At 43.4% G+C, this 18,854-nt stretch overlaps 2 protein-coding genes across 2 annotated transcripts; both read left to right on the top strand.

The window, feature by feature from the left end:
* Positions 1–370: 370 nt before the first annotated feature.
* Positions 371–17,459, top strand: LOC148102578 (uncharacterized). The gene is made up of 2 exons (XM_087842651.1): positions 371–3,224; positions 14,629–17,459. Exons 1-2 carry the CDS (start codon positions 510–512, stop codon positions 17,314–17,316), a joined length of 5,403 nt encoding a protein of 1,800 aa, XP_087698777.1. The 5' UTR covers positions 371–509; the 3' UTR covers positions 17,317–17,459.
* LOC148102579 (uncharacterized) lies at positions 5,747–7,352 on the top strand. The gene is made up of 4 exons (XM_087841954.1): positions 5,747–6,077; positions 6,151–6,273; positions 6,867–6,916; positions 7,148–7,352. Exons 1-4 carry the CDS (start codon positions 5,747–5,749, stop codon positions 7,229–7,231), a joined length of 588 nt encoding a protein of 195 aa, XP_087698080.1. The 3' UTR covers positions 7,232–7,352.
* Positions 17,460–18,854: the final 1,395 nt, after the last annotated feature.

Here is an 18,854-nt window from a genome sequence, read left to right as displayed (position 1 = left end):
GAATCACGTCACATGTAACTGACAGTTTCCCACAGGAACATTTTTTAGCCTACTTTGTGTCCGTTTCTGACCTTTCCGCTGAATAAACTGGTTTACTAAACTAAATATGCAGCAAGCCTAAAAAAGTGGAAGTCTTCTATAACAGTGCAAACTCCACAGCTGCTGACACTCACAGACACTGCTGTTATACAGCACAGGCCGTAACAATTAAAATCGTTATATCTCGGAAACCGTAGCAGCACAAATGATCATTTTACTAGCACAAATCAGCGCAAACGAAGCACTAACAGCTCCGGATATTTGCCTTGACGTTTCAAGTCTGTGTGTGTGTGTGTATACTGCTCAAATCAGCAGCTGTGAGCGCGCGCCAGGGGCTTCTATCGACGCGTCTGCGCGTGCGTTCTCTGTGACTCACGTTCTTTTGCTTTGATCTGTCAGCCACGTCACAGGCAGGGAAACCCTTAAATAGGGGCTCTCACACAGAAACGTCACAGCTCATCTGTTTGCAAATGTTCAACAGTCGGCGTTCTCTAAAGCAAGAAAACTCGCACACTATTCACTTAAATCTAGAAAATCACAGTTGCGACACAACAATGGCACCACCCAGCAAAGACGAAACTTCATTCGTGGTCACACCAGAACAGATTATGCCACCAATCAACCGGTGCTTTGAAAGGCTCTCTGAAGTTCAGTGGAGCGAGATAGAAAATGGCACGTGCGACTCGGGCGTCCAAGCGGTGCTCGCTGATATGATTTCTGAAATCATTCAGATCGCCTCTGTCAGAATCCTTGAAATAAACCTTCCTGTTATTCAGGATCACATGTCGAAGGAAGATCCGGAGCCTTTAGGTGCGGGGAAAATAAGCCCGTCCCTCGGAGACTCGATCTCAGCCGCCATCGCCAGCGTTCTTAACGTCCCGGAACAGCGACATGAGAGCGCTGACGAGCTGACACGGATGGTTGAGGAAGAGATCTCCGAAAAGGTCAGCTCAACAATTGCCCTGATCGCAGAAAGCCCTGATTTGCCGCAAGACCCCGCCGTTTATGTTAGCGGCAAATTGAGTAATATTAAAAAGCTGCGCCGCATGGTTTGCCACGCTGCCTCGTGCCTTAAAAGGCACGCACTTAAGCTGCGCTGCCGGTGCGTGTCAAGGGGGTCTGATTCCGGTTCAGAAAGCACGGATTCAAAGGTGTCAGTGCAATCAGCAATCACAGAGATTTCTGTGATTCTGTCATCAAGGAGCTCAGATGGAGAGATGACAGAAGGAGATAAAGGTTCAGATGATGAGGAGAAAGAAATTGAGCTCCCAGACCAATCAGCTCTAACAGAACAAGGCGAAATAAAACCCACTGCAGAGAGCCACAGTATCCGAGCTGCAACCCCAGTAGAACAGGTTGCAGCTGACATTGTAAATGAGATACTTGGAAACCTGGATTCAAGCAGTGAAGAGCTCTGTGACAGCTGTAGCTTACCCAAACCTGCCTTTAATGCAGGATTCATTATCAACAAGGTGAGAGACTTCTTTTCCAAATGTGTGCCGTCCACCTCTCACTCCGGCCTCAAAGCACGCAAACATCGCTTTTCCATGTTTGCGAAAAAACAATTTGAAAAGATGAAAAACGAGCTGAGACAAGAAATAAAGACAAACAGGAAATATTTTGTTTGTCTAAAAAACGTTTGCAAGCAGCCCAAGAGTGACACGGTGCCCTCCGATGAAAGCATAGCTGTCAGCCTCTCAGGGTCAGAGCCTCATAGTCCTCGTCCCAAGAGCGCAAATCAAGCCCGTTCCCAAAATATGCTTCTACGGTACATTCGTTTTTCTCCACTCGACTTTGGCGCCATTAGATCCCACGTTAATCGGTTGTTTGACAAACTAACTAAGAAAGAAGAGCTCTCCATTGAAAAAACCTTGGAAAACTTTAGAAATAGTGGGGCAACCAGAGACTTTACTGTGGACTTAACGGCAAAAGTGTTTGATCTACTGATGACGGATCGAATGTATGAAATCCCCGAACCTCTAATGGGTAGATCCCTCTCAGACACCGTCATCTCCAGGACTCCACGACAAACACAAGGCTCAAAGCGTCCCTATTCTGCTGAAGTCTTCTATGTCCTCGTAGAAGACACAGTAGAAAGGTTTCTACAGAAGCTTTTACTCTGGCTGGACAACGAAGACAAAGATCACGTGATTCAAATGGACAAGGTGTCTGAGGCTGTGAATGACATCCGAAACTTTATTAAAAGAACACAGACCCCAAAGCAGGAAACAAATTCAGCGAGCAGTGGTGAGGAATCTGTACCATCACCTCCAACGCCAAAACCTGGGAGCATTTCTCCAGAAAAATGCTCTCTGGCATCTAATATGTCCCCTCCAAGACCAAAATCTGGGAGCATTTCTCCAGAAAAATGCTCTCTGGCATCTAATATGTCCCCTCCAAGACCAAAATCTGGGATTTCTCTGGAGAAATGCTCTCTGGCATCTGATAAGTCCCCTCCAAGACCAAAATCTGGGAGCATTTCTCCAGAAAAATGCTCTCTGGCATCTGATATGTCCCCTCCAAGACCAAAATCTGGGAGCATTTCTCCAGAAAAATGCTCTTTGGCATCTGATAAGTCCCCTCCAAGACCAAAATCTGGGAGCATTTCTCCAGAAAAATGCTCTCTGGCATCACAAATTTCACCTGCAACGCCAAAATCTGGCATTGCACCTGCAGAGCATCCAGAAAAATGCTCTCCAGGTGTTTCAGGTTCTCTCATGGTTTCCTCTAAAATGTCATACAACGGTTCTGTGTCAGTGCCATCTTCCGAGGTTGAGAAAACGTCTGATGACCTCGCCTTCTTCCTCTTCGCGAGCGTTCTTATAAAATCTAAATCTAAGACCAAACATTCTGTGTCTCTGTCAGCAGAACTAGACATGGCCATCAACCGTCTGAGAGACCTGATCAAGCCTGAACTCAGCAGCACAGAGTCCACCACGAGTCTCATCAATGACCAGAAACAGTTCATGAAGAAAATAGCCAAATCCCTCATCAGGGAGTTTGGCTCCCCAGAACGTGTCTTACATGCTGCGATGGAAAGTAATTCATCTTTTGATGAGGCTGTGATAAGGCATCTAAAAATCAGCCTGGGAGTCATCACCAGTCCTCCAAAGAAAACCAAAATTTCCAGGTTCTTTTCAGCGGTGGGAAAAGCTCTGCGAAAGCCCTTTAGGTGGTGCATTAAAGCCAATGATGATTAAAATCACCATGCTGGCTCTCCCCCACTGCCCTGCTTCTTTTAACATCTTGAGGCAGAATTTTAGCACCAAATCAAAATTTAAACCATAACACGTCCCGGGGCTAGCGATGTCTCCGGTCGGGCAACCAAAATCTATCTCAGCCCCACCCATCAGGGTATATGATAGCTCATCGGGCTATATGATAGCTCATCGGGCTATGTGATAGCTCATCGGGCTATATGATAGCTCATCGGGCTATATGATAGCTCATCGGGCAGGGCTGAGATAGATTTTGGTCACCCGACCGGAGACATCACTAGCCCCGGGACGTCGGGCTAGCGATTTTGCGAGCCCTGATTTTTAGATTGGCCCTCAAATCCAAATTCTAACAACTGTAGTTCACGCCATCTCGTCTCCTTTTTGATTTCCATCCCCCCAACCGGTCGCAGCGGATGGCCGTCCCTTCTGAGCCCGGTTCCGTTGGAAGTTTCTTCCTGTTAAAGGGAGTTTTTCTTCCCCACAGTCGCCTCATGCTTGCTCAGAGGGGAATCATTTGATTGTTGGGGTTCTCTGTAGTACTGTAGGGTTTTGACCTTACAGTACAAACAGGGAGGAGACTTTGTGATTTGGCACTTTTAAAATATCTAATTCGGCATGAAATAAAAAAAGAAATCTAAATGAAAATACATTCCAACTTTGTTTGTGTTTTTCTTCTGTTGTCAAATATGTAGAAAGTGTTGCACGTGTGATTTCAGTCATTTTGCATCAACATGTAGCCAACGTGTCTGTTTGTGATCATGTTGCATCTGTTTTTGTCTGATTTGTGTCGTAGTTTAGTCAGTTTACATCTATTTGTGGACCAATTTAGTTGTCTTGCATGTATTTGTGGTAGAATGTGTGGATCCTGTTGGACAGTTTTGTCTTAATGCTTCACTTTGGTTGTTGGTGTTTGTGCTCATTTTGCTTCTAGATGTAGACCTGCCATCTGAAAATCAGCACCTCGCCCACTTGGACCATTTGCTTTTGGTCCAGGGGTTAGCACCTTTGTTCTTTCACTGACCTTGTGGAGTAACATGAAAACAAGCACAAAGCAGTAAAAGCATCGTCAGTTTCATTGACCTGTAGACCCTTCTGCCCCCGCTCTTTTATTGCCAACATGAATTTATGTAAACTAAAATTAAATAAAAGTTGATGAATGATATAAATGTTTTGCTATTTTTAGTGATACTCATGAATTTTGAAAATGCTTCGTGGAGAAAAGGAGAGAGAGATACATTAAACATAAATAAGTCAAATCAATTAATTATATACAAAGAGCAGTGTACGTCAGGATTGTTTGACCACTAGGGGGCGATAACAGACTACAGAAAGAGGTTGAACCTAATGCAGGTTCTTTCATTGACTGCACTGTTTGAATTCATTTTTAAAGGAAATAATCAGAGTTAGTGCCTCTGAACTTACACTTCTGTGTATAAAACCTGGCCATAATAATAATCAGCTCAATTATATATACTTTATCAGACTTCTTTTTTAGATGTGTACAGTTTTCTGTAAGGCCAAACAGAACATCCTTCCAAAATAAGAGAAAATCTTCAGCAGTTTGTTTTGAAATCAGATCACAAATATGACAGCACGATTCAATTCAATTTTATTTATACAGCGCCAAATCACAACAACAGTCGCCTCAAGGTGCTTTATATTGTACAGTAGATCGCACAGCTGCTGCCTGTGTCGTAGAAACCAATGACAGTCATGTAGTTATGGGAACGCACCCACACACAGAATCATGTCTTTGTGTTTCCTGCTGTGAGTCTGTGGAATAGGAAACCTTTAAAATGTCCAAATAAATGGATCAGACTGATGGAGCACTGAAGCTGAAGATGCTGCTGCTCAATGACCTGCCTGAGGTGAAGGAAACCACACGTTGGCATCTTTAGATCCTCACAAACTCCCAACATCCTGTTTCATAAACCTGTGAAAACTATCAACCTCCTTAAGTCTGACTCAGGCTGTTTGTCCTCAGCAGCTTCCTGAAGTTTCATATCAGTGATGGTGTCGTTCAGCTTCATCGTACAGCTGAGACTTCTTCATGAAAGGGATTTGTCAGAAACATCAAACTCACCTTCACAGCTTTGAGATGAGCTCAAACAAACATGCTGAGCTGTAGCTGCATGTTTGTTTGCAGTTCAGTCACTTCCTGAGAAAAATGCACGACTTCATATCTTTGCAGAGACGTGAAGGTTGAATGAAACATTTATAGCCTGGATTTTAAATCCTGATTTATAATAAAATTATGAATAATTACTACTTCTGTGGAGATGCTAGTTTGACAGGAAACCTGAGAAATCCCTCATAAACCTTTATAATGAGATTCAAATGGATGTAATGGTGGTTTGGCAGTCTGCTGTCTCTCCCGTGGTTTGTTTTCAGACAGTTGAAATGAGCAGTTTCATATAAATGTTCACTGACTGCATTAAAGCAGCAATAACCAGAGCTCTGCTGTCCTGAAAGTTAAAAACATTTTTCTGATGTTCATTTTTGTTCTCCATCAACTTTCGTCCCCACACTCTGTACCGACTCCTGCAGTGAAGAAAGTGAGTGTGAGCTCTGAGAGCTGCTCCTTACTGTGTTTGGTGGACAGAGAGACCACACTGCTGTGGTTTAAAGACGAGCAGATGCTGAACCATAGCAGCTCTGCGCTCTCTCTGCCTCTCACTGTGCACAAACAGGACTTCAGCTCCTCTTACAGATGTGTGGCTGCAAACCCTGCAGAGGATAAAACTCTTCCTGTCCACGTGAGAACCACCTGTGGAGACACAGACGACAACGACACCAACAGCTCGACTCAACCAAGAAACTGTGAGATTATTTCCAACTGTGATTTTTAAACATGTTCACTGTGTTTGCTGACATCTGATTTCCTGTTTGACAGATAACATCCTCATTATAATCTGTGTCCTGAGTGCTACCCTCATCATCATCATCATCGTCATCATCATGAAGAGGAAGCATCCTGTCCAAGACAAGTTGAAACTCCTACAAGCTGCAGGCAGAGGTTTGTGTTCTTGAATATTTCTTTTCATATTTGTAATCTTGTTCTGAGACGTGAAGATCAAAGTGTGAAACATGTTTATGGAGGAAGTCCAGCAACAACCCCCCCATGACCAAACCACCAAACCACAGCGGTCCTCCAGCACAGAAGCAGCTGTGAGCAGACCGCCAACACATGACAGATTATTAGTTACTACAAATGTAAGAAGTAATCCGAGTATTTTCACTGGACCGACTCTGAGGCGAGTTTCAGGTCCACCTGGTTCTGACAGACGCAACAAATGAGCCAAAAATCCTTTGAAGCTGAAAGTGTGAAGGTGCTGCCAGGTGAGAGTCACCTGTCTGCTGCTCGGAGGTCATTTCCTGTCACATGTGTTCCAGCTGATCCAGCTGTGATGAGCCGGCTGTCTTTAAACAAGCTGCAACAAGAGACACACACAGCTGTTTCCTACATTTACTCAGCTCCAACATTGACCAACTGTAACTGATTACAGTAGTAACTAGTTACTCCTGACACTGCAGAGTATCATGAAGACGTGGACAGAGCAGGTGTCACATGTCTAACCTGAAGCTTCCATGAACTTTGTGTTTCCACAGCTCCTGTGGATGAAGTGGTCCTTTACACTGACACAGGTGACAGCAGACAGGTGGGTACCTGCTCACACCGTCAGCTCATGTTCATGTAGCTCAAGCTGACTGCAGACACACAACAAACACATGAAGCACTAAAGTCAGGAGTGTGTTGGAGTCACAGTTCTTCTGCTGGAACATGAACTTCCACACAGATCACATTCTCCCTCTGGCTGCTCTCCACCAGGAGAAGCAGCCGTCTCCCATGTTTCACTGCGCTGCTTATTCCCGTGTTTTTCCGTCTCCAGGGTGGGATTTTAGCGGCTGTATCAGGAACCAGTGATGGCTCCAGTCTGACAGCAGTGTCTTATAAACTGGTGCTCGTCACATGAGAGGTGAGACTGGCTGGAACATCCGAGGAAAGCTGGACTCTGGAAAGAAGTTTTCCTTTGGTGTTGGTATTATGTCATTCTTTAGTAATTAATAGAATAACAATGAATTTCAAAAATACAAAGGCTAAAACACCACATTGTGTTTCTTAAGAGAAACATGCAACCTCATGGAACAGTAATATGTTGAGGACAACAGTCACTGTCTCAATATACATATAGTTGGCTTCTCTTAAAATTGTTATCCTGCTAATGATAGAACTTACATGCAGCTTTTACTGTTATTTCTCTTTCCTAGCATAAAGTGCCATGTATTTAAGTTCTAAAGTTGTTAATCGTAGACTGCAGCTTCTCTTTTATTTGATGAAAGGTGTAGATGGAATTTTCTTGCATGTTGTCTTTAACAGCATTCAATAAAACAGTGTAATGAAAAGCAACGGTGTTTCTAAACAGTCTGAAAATTTGCTGAATGTAAAATGCAATATTAAATCAAAATCATGCATGTCATGCTCTCCTGTGTTTTAAATGCACTTTAGAACAGCACACAGCAACACTACATATGAGCGGGCGTAGGGAGGTTTCAGGCCCTCCCTGCTACTGCAGATAAGGAGGCGGTCCGCTTGCCTCCACCGCAGAGAGAAGGGTTACATCTCCTGGGTCTAGGTGCGGCTTGCCCCTCTGGGGGCGGGGCTACCTGGACCTGGGATATAGAGTATGTTTGGGGAGTGCGACTGTCTGTGCAGTGTCTATTTGTGTCTGTCTACACGTTGGGTGAGTGTCGAGTATTGGGGGTGGGAATGCATGTTTGTGTCTGCATGCGCCTGTTCGTCTGTGTCTATATGTCAGGTTGGGTCTTAGGCTCCGCCTCTCTGGGAACATCTCAGGCCCTCCAAAGTATGGAGGCCTATCTCCCCTCACCACACTCCCTGCCGGTGGCTGATGCCCTCAGACGTTGGTGTGTTGGTGGTTCTTGTCGACTGGGGCTGGGCGCTCATGTATGTACCGGCTCACTCCTGGTGGCCAATTGGCGGGGCCTGGCGCCTGTGGCCCGGCTGGGCCCCTTCCGGGGCGTGGGGTGCCCTCTGGCCTCTGGGCCTGAAGCTCGGTCCTCTCTGGCACAGCTGGCTGCCGTCAGAGCCGGCGAGCACGCCACTGCAACCCCCTCTGGCCTCTGCTCCGTAGCTGCTGGGTGACCTCTCGTTTGGGGCTCTACTCAGCTCTTCCCAGGAGGGTGGCACGGTTCCCCCCCCTTTGGTGGTCCTCCTCGGGTCCTCGTACTCTGGGGCCTCTGGATGTCTGGGGCCTGGATCTCCTCCATACCTGCTTCATGCCCTGGGGGGCGGGGCTATGGCTCCCCACACTCCCTAGCAGATCGTTACATGGAGAAACCTTTGGAATACAAGCGTGCTGATCCACACAGGTGTTCACAGACACAAACTACACCTTTCTTGGCTGCTGCATCAAAGCACATTGTGCGCTGTCGATCTTGCGTGCTGCACAATATCGTTTAATACTTAGTATCTATTGTTATCTACTGCTAGCTAGTTTATTGTGATGGTGCTGTTTTTATTATGTTGCTCTTTTTTTGTTTGCTTTCTCTTCTGTTTTTTTTTCTCCATACAGGTGATCCAGATGTTTTGTTTGTTTTTCTTTCTTTCTTCCCCCCTTTCTCACCGTCTCTTCTCCCCTCTGGTTTTCTTTCTCTCCCTCTCTTTCTTTCATTCTTTCTCCCTGTCCTATCCCCCAGTCATGTCTGTCCCGTTTGTAGCAACCGAAAATAAAATAAATACATAATTATAATAAAGGTCAATCAAATGGACCAATATGGCAAGGCCATGATGATCCACTTGGTAAAATAAATCCGCTTGGCATCTTTCTTGGCCTTAAGACAACAATTCTGATGCTAAAGATCCAAACGGGACACAAAAAAATAAATAAATAAATAAAAAATCATGCATGTCAGAGATGATTTAAAAAAATATTTATTACAAGAACATTCAGCAGTAACAAATTTAAAAGAGAATGACAGCAAAAGAAAGAACAGGGGGAATAATTGTGAAATCACTGAAAAGTGTGTTGGCTCCTCTGGCATTTAAAGAAAAATTAACAAACGAGTTTAAAGGAAAAAAACAGCATAAAGAATAAAATTCCTGATTCAGATTTTGCTGCCAAAAGGTTAGTGGAAAGTCCAAAGCCAGCATCACCCTACTGGATTTGGTCTTTCAGACACAAGGAAATATTATTTAAAAATACATCATTTCCCAAAGGGGTGAAATGAACTCCATCATGCAAAAACTGGTCAGGATTTCTATGCTTCATCTGTGGTTGATGTACAATACAACCACAAACAGACAGAATAAAAGCAGTCATCACACTGTTTACAAAGCGTCGAGCCTTGTCCACCTTCTTTGGATTAACGCGCCTCCACTGGCATCGCTGGGTGATGGCAGAGAAAATAATTTTCATCTGCGGGAACTGGTGGAGATCACGCAAGTCCTGCTTGATTGCAGCCACAAGCCTGACGCTTTTGACATTGCCAAGGTCATTTCCACCGCAGTAGATCAACAGGACATCAGGTATCACTCTTCCTCGAAGGCATTGGAAGAGAAAAGGGATCAGGTTTTGCCAAACCACTGGACCTGCGCATCCAGACCTAGGTTGGTCCCGATGGTCTCCCTCGCTCGTGCTTCCCCACGGCAGATGTAGCTGTCCCCAATGATGGAGATCATAGGTTCTGTTGATTGTGAAATTAATAAATAATTTTGTATAAAATGAGTTTTTTACATTTCTTTTTGGTAAAAGTAATATTCACTGTTTTTGTAATTAACAAAGCTGTAGTGTCACTTTATAATAGATTTTTTAAATGTAAACATTTAAACACACTTAGATCTTTAAGAAGTTGAAATAACAAGCCATAATATTGCACTTACTCTTTGCTTGGGCAGAAGACGCTGACGTTGAGGTCTCCATTTTTGATTCCTGGTCTAACAGCAGAATAAAATAATTCAATATACATTTGCAAAAGCAGCGGTGTATTAATTGTCAATTGCTAGCATGTTGAGACACGATGGTCCTAACCATTGACTGTAGAAAACATGGACGACGCGACCCCGCCTCCTACCTTAGTGCAAAAATGAAGCCAAAATACCCCGCTTGATTGGTGTTTGTGAAAAAATCAAGATCTTTCAATCACTTTATTCTTTGGCTTGATCAGTTACTTTCCCCCTCGCATATTTATATTGTTGTTTCTGAATACTGTTCTTGTATTTTTTTTTTATCTATGCATACAATTCTTTTGTAAGTACAACACCTTTATCGTGGTACTGTTTAATTCCATTTTGTATTGTACTGATGTTTAAATAAAGGTTTCAGAGTCCAGAGTCTGCGCAGTAGTGACTTGAGGTGGAGCGACTGTGTAACGCTCCCGCCCACACACCCGCTGGACGTGACCGCAAACACGCCCCCTACACTTTTTACGTAGCCCGGCTGCTCGAGTGTTTTTGCTGGTTTACCGCGACTGACGACTCGTTTAATTAAGGTAAATACAACCACGTCACTGTTATAAAAAGGACACACAGCTCATCATCTTATAGTTCTAAAATCACTCTGTTGTTAATTCGTTAGTTAGCTTAGCCGCTAGCATACGCACTGTGTTGGAGGCTTGTTGCTAGCTAGTTAGCGATGCTACACACCTGCTACTCTTAATAGTCTTCAACTCTTATGTTTTTTTTATCCATTTTTAGACAGCGATGAGATCAGCTGCACACTCCACAGAGGCCCAGAGTTACTGTTAATATCAAAAATATAATGCTGTCCTTTGAGATTTTAACATAAGACTGTGAGTGTAATGGATCTAAAACTGTTTAAATCTCTACAGCCTGGTAACATGGAGACTTTAAAAACAGCAGCAGGTTTCAGTAGTGTAGTCTAATTTGTTCTTTTCATTTAATAATAGAGTCCATATTATATCAACAGCTACATTCACCCTGGAGAGAAACTAGTGAGGGAGACCATCAGGACCAAGCTGGGTTTCTGGGTCCAGAGGTTTGGAGAAACTTCTTCCCTTTCTTTCACCACAGCTGTCCTGTGCCAGAGGTTCTGTTGACCCGCTGTAAGAGGCATCATTTAAGAAACACCAGGAAGACTGAAGCTCATGGCAGTGATCAAGCAGGACTCATGATCTTCACCAGCAGCTCCCTCACAGGGAAATCTTCAGCACTTCTCCGTAGGCCCGCCCCAGGAGATGGATAAACCCAGCATTTCATCAACACTGTGATGAGACCTTTGGTTTGTGTAATGTTATAAATACTCGGATACTCCCCAGAGGCTCCAGACTTTTACATAAAGATATGATATTCAGTAGAAAGTTATATATTTAAAAATATGTGATCCTCTCTGGTTACTCTGGTATGAATAACTCTGAATCACTTTATGGTAAATAACACACTATGTGTAAAAAACTGTGAAAGAACTCCAGATGACAAGTTTGTAGTTCAACATACAAGTGATGACCTTTGACCTTCATCAGCTTTTATTTAATTGTGTTAGAGAAAATCTCATATGCTCTTCATGCAGCTGAGTACATCAAGTGTTTAAAACGGAAGGTCTGAGATACAAACTGAGGTCCTGTTAATGTTGATATATAGTGACACAGTTACATGAGTGATTAATCCTTTTGTTTTTTTGTCTTTAACTTTATCAATAAAGCTGCAGCTTTCACTACAGCACATGTGGTACTCTAACCTTTGTACTGTTTCCATCAGTTCATTTTGCAGTTAACATGTGAACATGTTGGATGATCCGTCTGCTGTCACTGGGTGGTGCTGAGGTCTGAATCTGAGGGCAGCTCCTGTAATCACAAAGACAACAGAACCATCAAACTCACATATAAATTTTATCCCTCAATATTGAAATAAAGCTGATTCTTCTGTCCTCACACACTCAGGATCTGAAGTTCTTCTCTTACATTTTTTCAGTATTACAGTACACTACAGTACTTTAATCCATAGTTCCTGATTAATGAGGAGTTACTGAAGTACAAGCTTTTAAAAAATTGTTACTGTCTTTACAGATGTGGCAAGAGACTGAAAACATGCTGTTGTTTGCACATCTTTAATATTCAGCTCTGCACAGGAGCTGCAGCAGGGTGCAGCCTGTTGCTTTTACAGTATAATACTTGTAATAAAAGTACAGTAACAGTAATTAGTGACTGAGCAGCCCGGAGCGTTTCTCTTGATTTCTTCTACCTGCACAGATTAGCTAAACGAACCCTGACATCTTAGCTAGCTAGGTCTCAGGAGCTAGCTAAGGACGGTAGTTACGGAGTAGCTTACAAACACATTTAACTTACCGAAACAGTACAGCGGGGCCTCGGGTCCTTCTGTCGGGTAGTCCAGTTTACTGAAGAACGCCTCAGGCTGTCAGGTTAAAACACTCGGTCGTGTTTTCGTAGCGTAAACGCCGGCCCTCCTCTCAGAGCCTACGCTCTATCTGCTATTCCCGAACAGAGATACGCAAGTTTCTCCTTGACTGCAGCTGTCACTACAGTCATTGGTGGGACATGACAACAGCGCCACCTGCAGGAAGATTTTCTCTCTGTCTCATAGCTCGTGTTCTGAGACCTGACGATGTCCTGAAATGTACACCGTACTGCGCTTACGTTGAAGACTTTATTTCACTCCAATTATACAGAAAACCCTAAAAAAGTTCAACCAGTGGCTGCAAAGGGACTTGTCGTTGAAAGGTAGAGTGTTAATTACTAAAGCTAAAGGGATATCCAGATTAACATATGCTGCTCTCTCCTTACATCTGGATAAGAAAATTAGTAAAGATATTGACCGTATGCTCTTTGATTTTATATGGAAAAACCGTACGCATTATATTAGAAAAACTGTTGTGATGAATAAGTACGAATCAGGTGGGCTTAACGTCTTAGACTTTTCTACTTTAAATAACACTTTCAAAATTAATTGGGCTAAACATTTTCTTAAAAACCCTACCTCTATCTGGAACTTTATACCATATCATATTTTCTCTCGTTTTGGTGGCTTTAATTTTATTTTAAATTGTAATTACAATGTTGAGAAACTTCCTGTAAAGCTTTCATCCTTCCATAAGCAGGTCCTCTTAGCGTGGACCCTCATTTATAAACACAAGTTCTCACCTCACAAATACCTTATCTGGAACAACAGAGATATTTTATATAAAAATAAATCACTTTTCCTGGAAACTTGGGTCCAAAATGGGATCTTATTGGTGGCTCAGCTGGTTAATAAAGAGGGACAACTACTTACTTACAACGACTTTATTGCACTATATAATTTTCCAATCAGTGTTCAGGAATTCTTAATGGTGCTTGGTGCCATACCCTCAGGGACTTTAATGTTATATAAAAACACTGACAGCTCAATATCTACCTCAGTCACTCTCCCTGATCCAGCTGAGTCACCAATAGGAAAAATCTGCTTTTCACAGGAACTTGGTAACAGCAATAAGAGAATACGTAGTTTATTCCAAGAAGATATCGTCTCTCTCCCATATATAATATCTTATTGGAACCGATATGTTCCAGATATCAAGTGGAAGACAGTCTGGATGATCCCCCACAAATATTTGATTGTAAATAAGGTGAAAGAAGTCTCATTTAAAATTCTACATAAATGTTATCCAGCCAGTCACTACATGGTAAAATTTAAAAGGGACATAAATACTAATTGTACTTTCTGTGGGGATCATCCAGAAACTGTGACACATCTTTTTTGGTACTGTTCTTTTACACAGAGATTCTGGAAGGAATTTAGCAGGTTTGTTATTGTCCATATTTTAAGGGAGTTTTCTTTACGATGGGAAAATGTTTTATTCTGTTTCTTTAAGTTCCCCAAGAAGTATGATAAATGTTTTTTTATGATAAATTTGTTAATACTTTTAGCTAAATTTTTTATCCATAAATGTAAGTTTACTAACAAAACACCATATTTCTGTCATTTTTTTAAGGATGTGGAAATGTACATTCAATCAATATCAGACTCCACCAACAAAAAGGCTCTCAAAACAATATATGTATGTGAATTTTTGCGTGTATTCTTATAATTGTTACCTTTTTCTTTTACCCCTGGCTTTTTGTGTTCATGTTCTGTTGTTTTGTATACTTCATCTGTTCGTATGTTGTATACTCATTGTTTGTTAAATAAAGTTAAAAAAAAAACGAAAAAAAACAAAACGTTGAAGACTTTATTTCTGGACCGCTTCACTTCCGCCATTTTTCTTCAACCTTTGACTCGCAATGAATCCTGGGATATGGAAGGTCACGAGGCGTCATTCAAATCTGCTGCTGCGCAGCTGTGAGCGCGCGCCAGGGGCCGAGTCTGCACGTGCGTTCTCTGTGACTCACGTTCTTTTGCTTTGATCTGTCAGCCACGTCACAGGCAGGGAAACCCTTAAGTAGGGGCTCTCACACAGAAACGTCACAGCTCATCTGTTTGCAAATGTTCAGCAGTCGGCGTTCTCTAAAGCAAGAAAACTCGCACACTATTCACTTAAATCTAGAAAATCACAGTTGCGACACAACAATGGCACCACCCAGCAAAGACGAAACTTCATTCGTGGTCACACCAGAACAGATTATGCCACCAATCAACCGGTGCTTTGAAAGGCTCTCTGAAGTTCAGTGGAGCGAGATAGAAAATGGCACGTGCGACTCGGGCGTCCAAGCGGTGCTCGCTGATATGATTTCTGAAATCATTCAGATCGCCTCTGTCAGAATCCTTGAAATAAACCTTCCTGTTATTCAGGATCACATGTCGAAGGAAGATCCGGAGCCTTTAGGTGCGGGGAAAATAAGCCCGTCCCTCGGAGACTCGATCTCAGCCGCCATCGCCAGCGCTCTTAACGTCCCGGAACAGCGACATGAGAGCGCTGACAAGCTGACACGGATGGTTGAGGAAGAGATCTCCGAAAAGGTCAGCTCAACAATTGCCCTGATCGCAGAAAGCCCTGATTTGCCGCAAGACCCCGCCGTTTATGTTAGCGGCAAATTGAGTAATATTAAAAAGCTGCGCCGCATGGTTTGCCACGCTGCCTCGTGCCTTAAAAGGCACGTACTTAAGCTGCGCTGCCGGTGCGTGTCAAGGGGGTCTGATTCCGGTTCAGAAAGCACGGATTCAAAGGTGTCAGTGCAATCAGCAATCACAGAGATTTCTGTGATTCTGTCATCAAGGAGCTCAGATGGAGAGATGACAGAAGGAGATAAAGGTTCAGATGATGAGGAGAAAGAAATTGAGCTCCCAGACCAATCAGCTCTAACAGAACAAGGCGAAATAAAACCCACCGCAGAGAGCCACAGTATCCGAGCTGCAACCCCAGTAGAACAGGTTGCAGCTGACATTGTAAATGAGATACTTGGAAACCTGGATTCAAGCAGTGAAGAGCTCTGTGACAGCTGTAGCTTACCCAAACCTGCCTTTAATGCAGGATTCATTATCAACAAGGTGAGAGACTTCTTTTCCAAATGTGTGCCGTCCACCTCTCACTCCGGCCTCAAAGCACGCAAACATCGCTTTTCCATGTTTGCGAAAAAACAATTTGAAAAGATGAAAAACGAGCTGAGACAAGAAATAAAGACAAACAGGAAATATTTTGTTTGTCTAAAAAACGTTTGCAAGCAGCCGAAGAGTGACACGGTGCCCTCCGATGAAAGCATAGCTGTCAGCCTCTCAGGGTCAGAGCCTCATAGTCCTCGTCCCAAGAGCGCAAATCAAGCCCGTTCCCAAAATATGCTTCTACGGTACATTCGTTTTTCTCCACTCGACTTTGGCGCCATTAGATCCCACGTTAATCGGTTGTTTGACAAACTAACTAAGAAAGAAGAGCTCTCCATTGAAAAAACCTTGGAAAACTTTAGAAATAGTGGGGCAACCAGAGACTTTACTGTGGACTTAACGGCAAAAGTGTTTGATCTACTGATGACGGATCGAATGTATGAAATCCCCGAACCTCTAATGGGTAGATCCCTCTCAGACACCGTCATCTCCAGGACTCCACGACAAACACAAGGCTCAAAGCGTCCCTATTCTGCTGAAGTCTTCTATGTCCTCGTAGAAGACACAGTAGAAAGGTTTCTACAGAAGCTTTTACTCTGGCTGGACAACGAAGACAAAGATCACGTGATTCAAATGGACAAGGTGTCTGAGGCTGTGAATGACATCCGAAACTTTATTAAAAGAACACAGACCCCAAAGCAGGAAACAAATTCAGCGAGCAGTGGTGAGGAATCTGTACCATCACCTCCAACGCCAAAACCTGGGAGCATTTCTCCAGAAAAATGCTCTCTGGCATCTAATATGTCCCCTCCAAGACCAAAATCTGGGATTTCTCTGGAGAAATGCTCTCTGGCATCTGATAAGTCCCCTCCAATGCCAAAATCTTGGAGCATTTCTCCAGAAAAATGCTCTCTGGCATCTGATAAGTCCCCTCCAAGACCAAAATCTGGGAGCATTTCTCCAGAAAAATGCTCTCTGGCATCACAAATTTCACCTCCAAGGCCAAAATCTGGCATTGCACCTGCAGAGCATCCAGAAAAATGCTCTGCAGGTGTTTCAGGTTCTCTCATGGTTTCCTCTAAAATGTCATACAACGGTTCTGTGTCAGTGCCATCTTCCGAGGTTGAGAAAACGTCTGATGACCTCGCCTTCTTCCTCTTCGCGAGCGTTCTTATAAAATCTAAATCTAAGACCAAACATTCTGTGTCTCTGTCAGCAGAACTAGACATGGCCATCAACCGTCTGAGAGACCTGATCAAGCCTGAACTCAGCAGCACAGAGTCCACCACGAGTCTCATCAATGACCAGAAACAGTTCATGAAGAAAATAGCCAAATCCCTCATCAGGGAGTTTGGCTCCCCAGAACGTGTCTTACATGCTGCGATGGAAAGTAATTCATCTTTTGATGAGGCTGTGATAAGGCATCTAAAAATCAGCCTGGGAGTCATCCCCAGTCCTCCAAAGAAATCCAAAATTTCCAGGTTCTTTTCAGCGGTGGGAAAAGCTCTGCGAAAGCCCTTTAGGTGGTGCATTAAAGCCAACGATGATTAAAATCACCATGCTGGCTTTCCCCCACTGCCCTGCTTCTTTTAACATCTTGAGGCAGAATTTTAGCACCAAATCAAAATTTAAACCATAACACGTCCCGGGGCTAGCGATGTCTCCGGTTGGGCAACCAAAATCTATCTCAGCCCCGCCCGTCGGGCTATATGATAGCTCATCGGGCAGGGCTGAGATAGATTTTGGTCGCCCGACCGGAGACATCACTAGCCCCGGGACGTCGGGCTAGCGATTTTGCGAGCCCTGATTTTTAAATTGGCCCTCAAATCCAAATTCTAACAACTGTAGTTCACGCCATCTCGTCTCCTTTTTTGATTTCCATCCCCCCAACCGGTCGCAGCGGATGGCCGTCCCTTCTGAGCCCGGTTCCGTTGGAAGTTTCTTCCTGTTAAAGGGAGTTTTTCTTCCCCACAGTCGCCTCGTGCTTGCTCAGAGGGGAATCATTTGATTGTTGGGGTTCTCTGTAGTACTGTAGGGTTTTGACCTTACAGTACAAACAGGGAGGAGACTTTGTGATTTGGCGCTTTTAAAATATCTAATTCAGCATGAAATAAAAAAAGAAATCTAAATGAAAATACATCCCAACTTTGTTTGTGTTTTTCTTCTGTTGTCAAATATGTAGAAAGTGTTGCACGTGTGATTTCAGTCATTTTGCATCAACATGTAGCCAACATGTCTGTTTGTGATCATGTTGCATCTGTTTTTGTCTGATTTGTGTTGTAGTTTAGTCAGTTTACATCTATTTGTGGACCAATTTAGTTGTCTTGCATGTATTTGTGGCAGAATGTGTGGATCCTGTTGGACAGTTTTGTCTTAATGCTTCACTTTGGTTGTTGGTGTTTGTGCTCATTTTGCTTCTAGATGTAGACCTGCCATCTGAAAATCAGCACCTCGCCCACTTGGACCATTTGCTTTTGGTCCAGGGGTTAGCACCTTTGTTCTTTCACTGACCTTGTGGAGTAACATGAAAACAAGCACAAAGCAGTAAAAGCATCGTCAGTTTCATTGACCTGTAGACCCTTCTGCCCCCGCTCTTTTATTGCCAACATGAATTTATGTAAACTTTTCTCACTTAGAATGCAGGTGAGGCTCTGAAAGTAAAACACCTCAGCGTGTTTATTTCTGTCTGACAAGTAGAAACATGAGAAGTATAAAGTATTTGTGTCCTGACCTTTAAGTAAGAGGCAGGAGACAGCGCTGGATCTCTGGGCTCTTTATTGTCAATCACTGTAATATACAGAAATACAGAAAACCGTGAGTGGTGTGTGCTGTGCATCTCCTCCGGCCATGCTGGAAGGAGCTGTGCATTTTATAGCCTTGGAGACTCTACAATAATGTAATAAATCAAGTGCAATGAATTATAAATTATCATTATTAAATAAAATATCAACTGAAGCGCTCAAAGGTAGCTCCAGACATTAGCCACGTCCATCAGGCACTGATCTCGCAGCATCTACTTCCTGGACTGCCCTCGGGTTTTGTGTTAATATGTTTGTGTGCAGCGGGATCCTGACAGCAGGACGAACGTG

This window comes from Neolamprologus brichardi, chromosome 6 (genome assembly GCF_056152115.1).
Source record: "Neolamprologus brichardi isolate AB-2024 chromosome 6, ASM5615211v1, whole genome shotgun sequence".
NCBI lineage: Eukaryota > Metazoa > Chordata > Actinopteri > Cichliformes > Cichlidae > Neolamprologus > Neolamprologus brichardi.
This window is presented reverse-complemented; position numbering and strand designations above follow the sequence as displayed.

What these genes read in the sequence shown, in the direction of transcription:
- LOC148102578 (XM_087842651.1), top strand. Translation starts at nt 510, where the DNA reads ATGTTCAACAGTCGGCGTTCTCTAAAGCAAGAAAACTCGCACACTATT. An exon ending in CCTTTAGGTGGTGCATTAAA is followed by an intron (nt 3,225 to 14,628) that starts GCCAATGATGAT and finishes ACGTTCTTTTGC; the next exon opens with TTTGATCTGTCAGCCACGTC.
- LOC148102579 (XM_087841954.1), top strand. Translation starts at nt 5,747, where the DNA reads ATGTTCATTTTTGTTCTCCATCAACTTTCGTCCCCACACTCTGTACCG. An exon ending in CTCGACTCAACCAAGAAACT is followed by an intron (nt 6,078 to 6,150) that starts GTGAGATTATTT and finishes CCTGTTTGACAG; the next exon opens with ATAACATCCTCATTATAATC. An exon ending in ACACAGGTGACAGCAGACAG is followed by an intron (nt 6,917 to 7,147) that starts GTGGGTACCTGC and finishes TTCCGTCTCCAG; the next exon opens with GGTGGGATTTTAGCGGCTGT.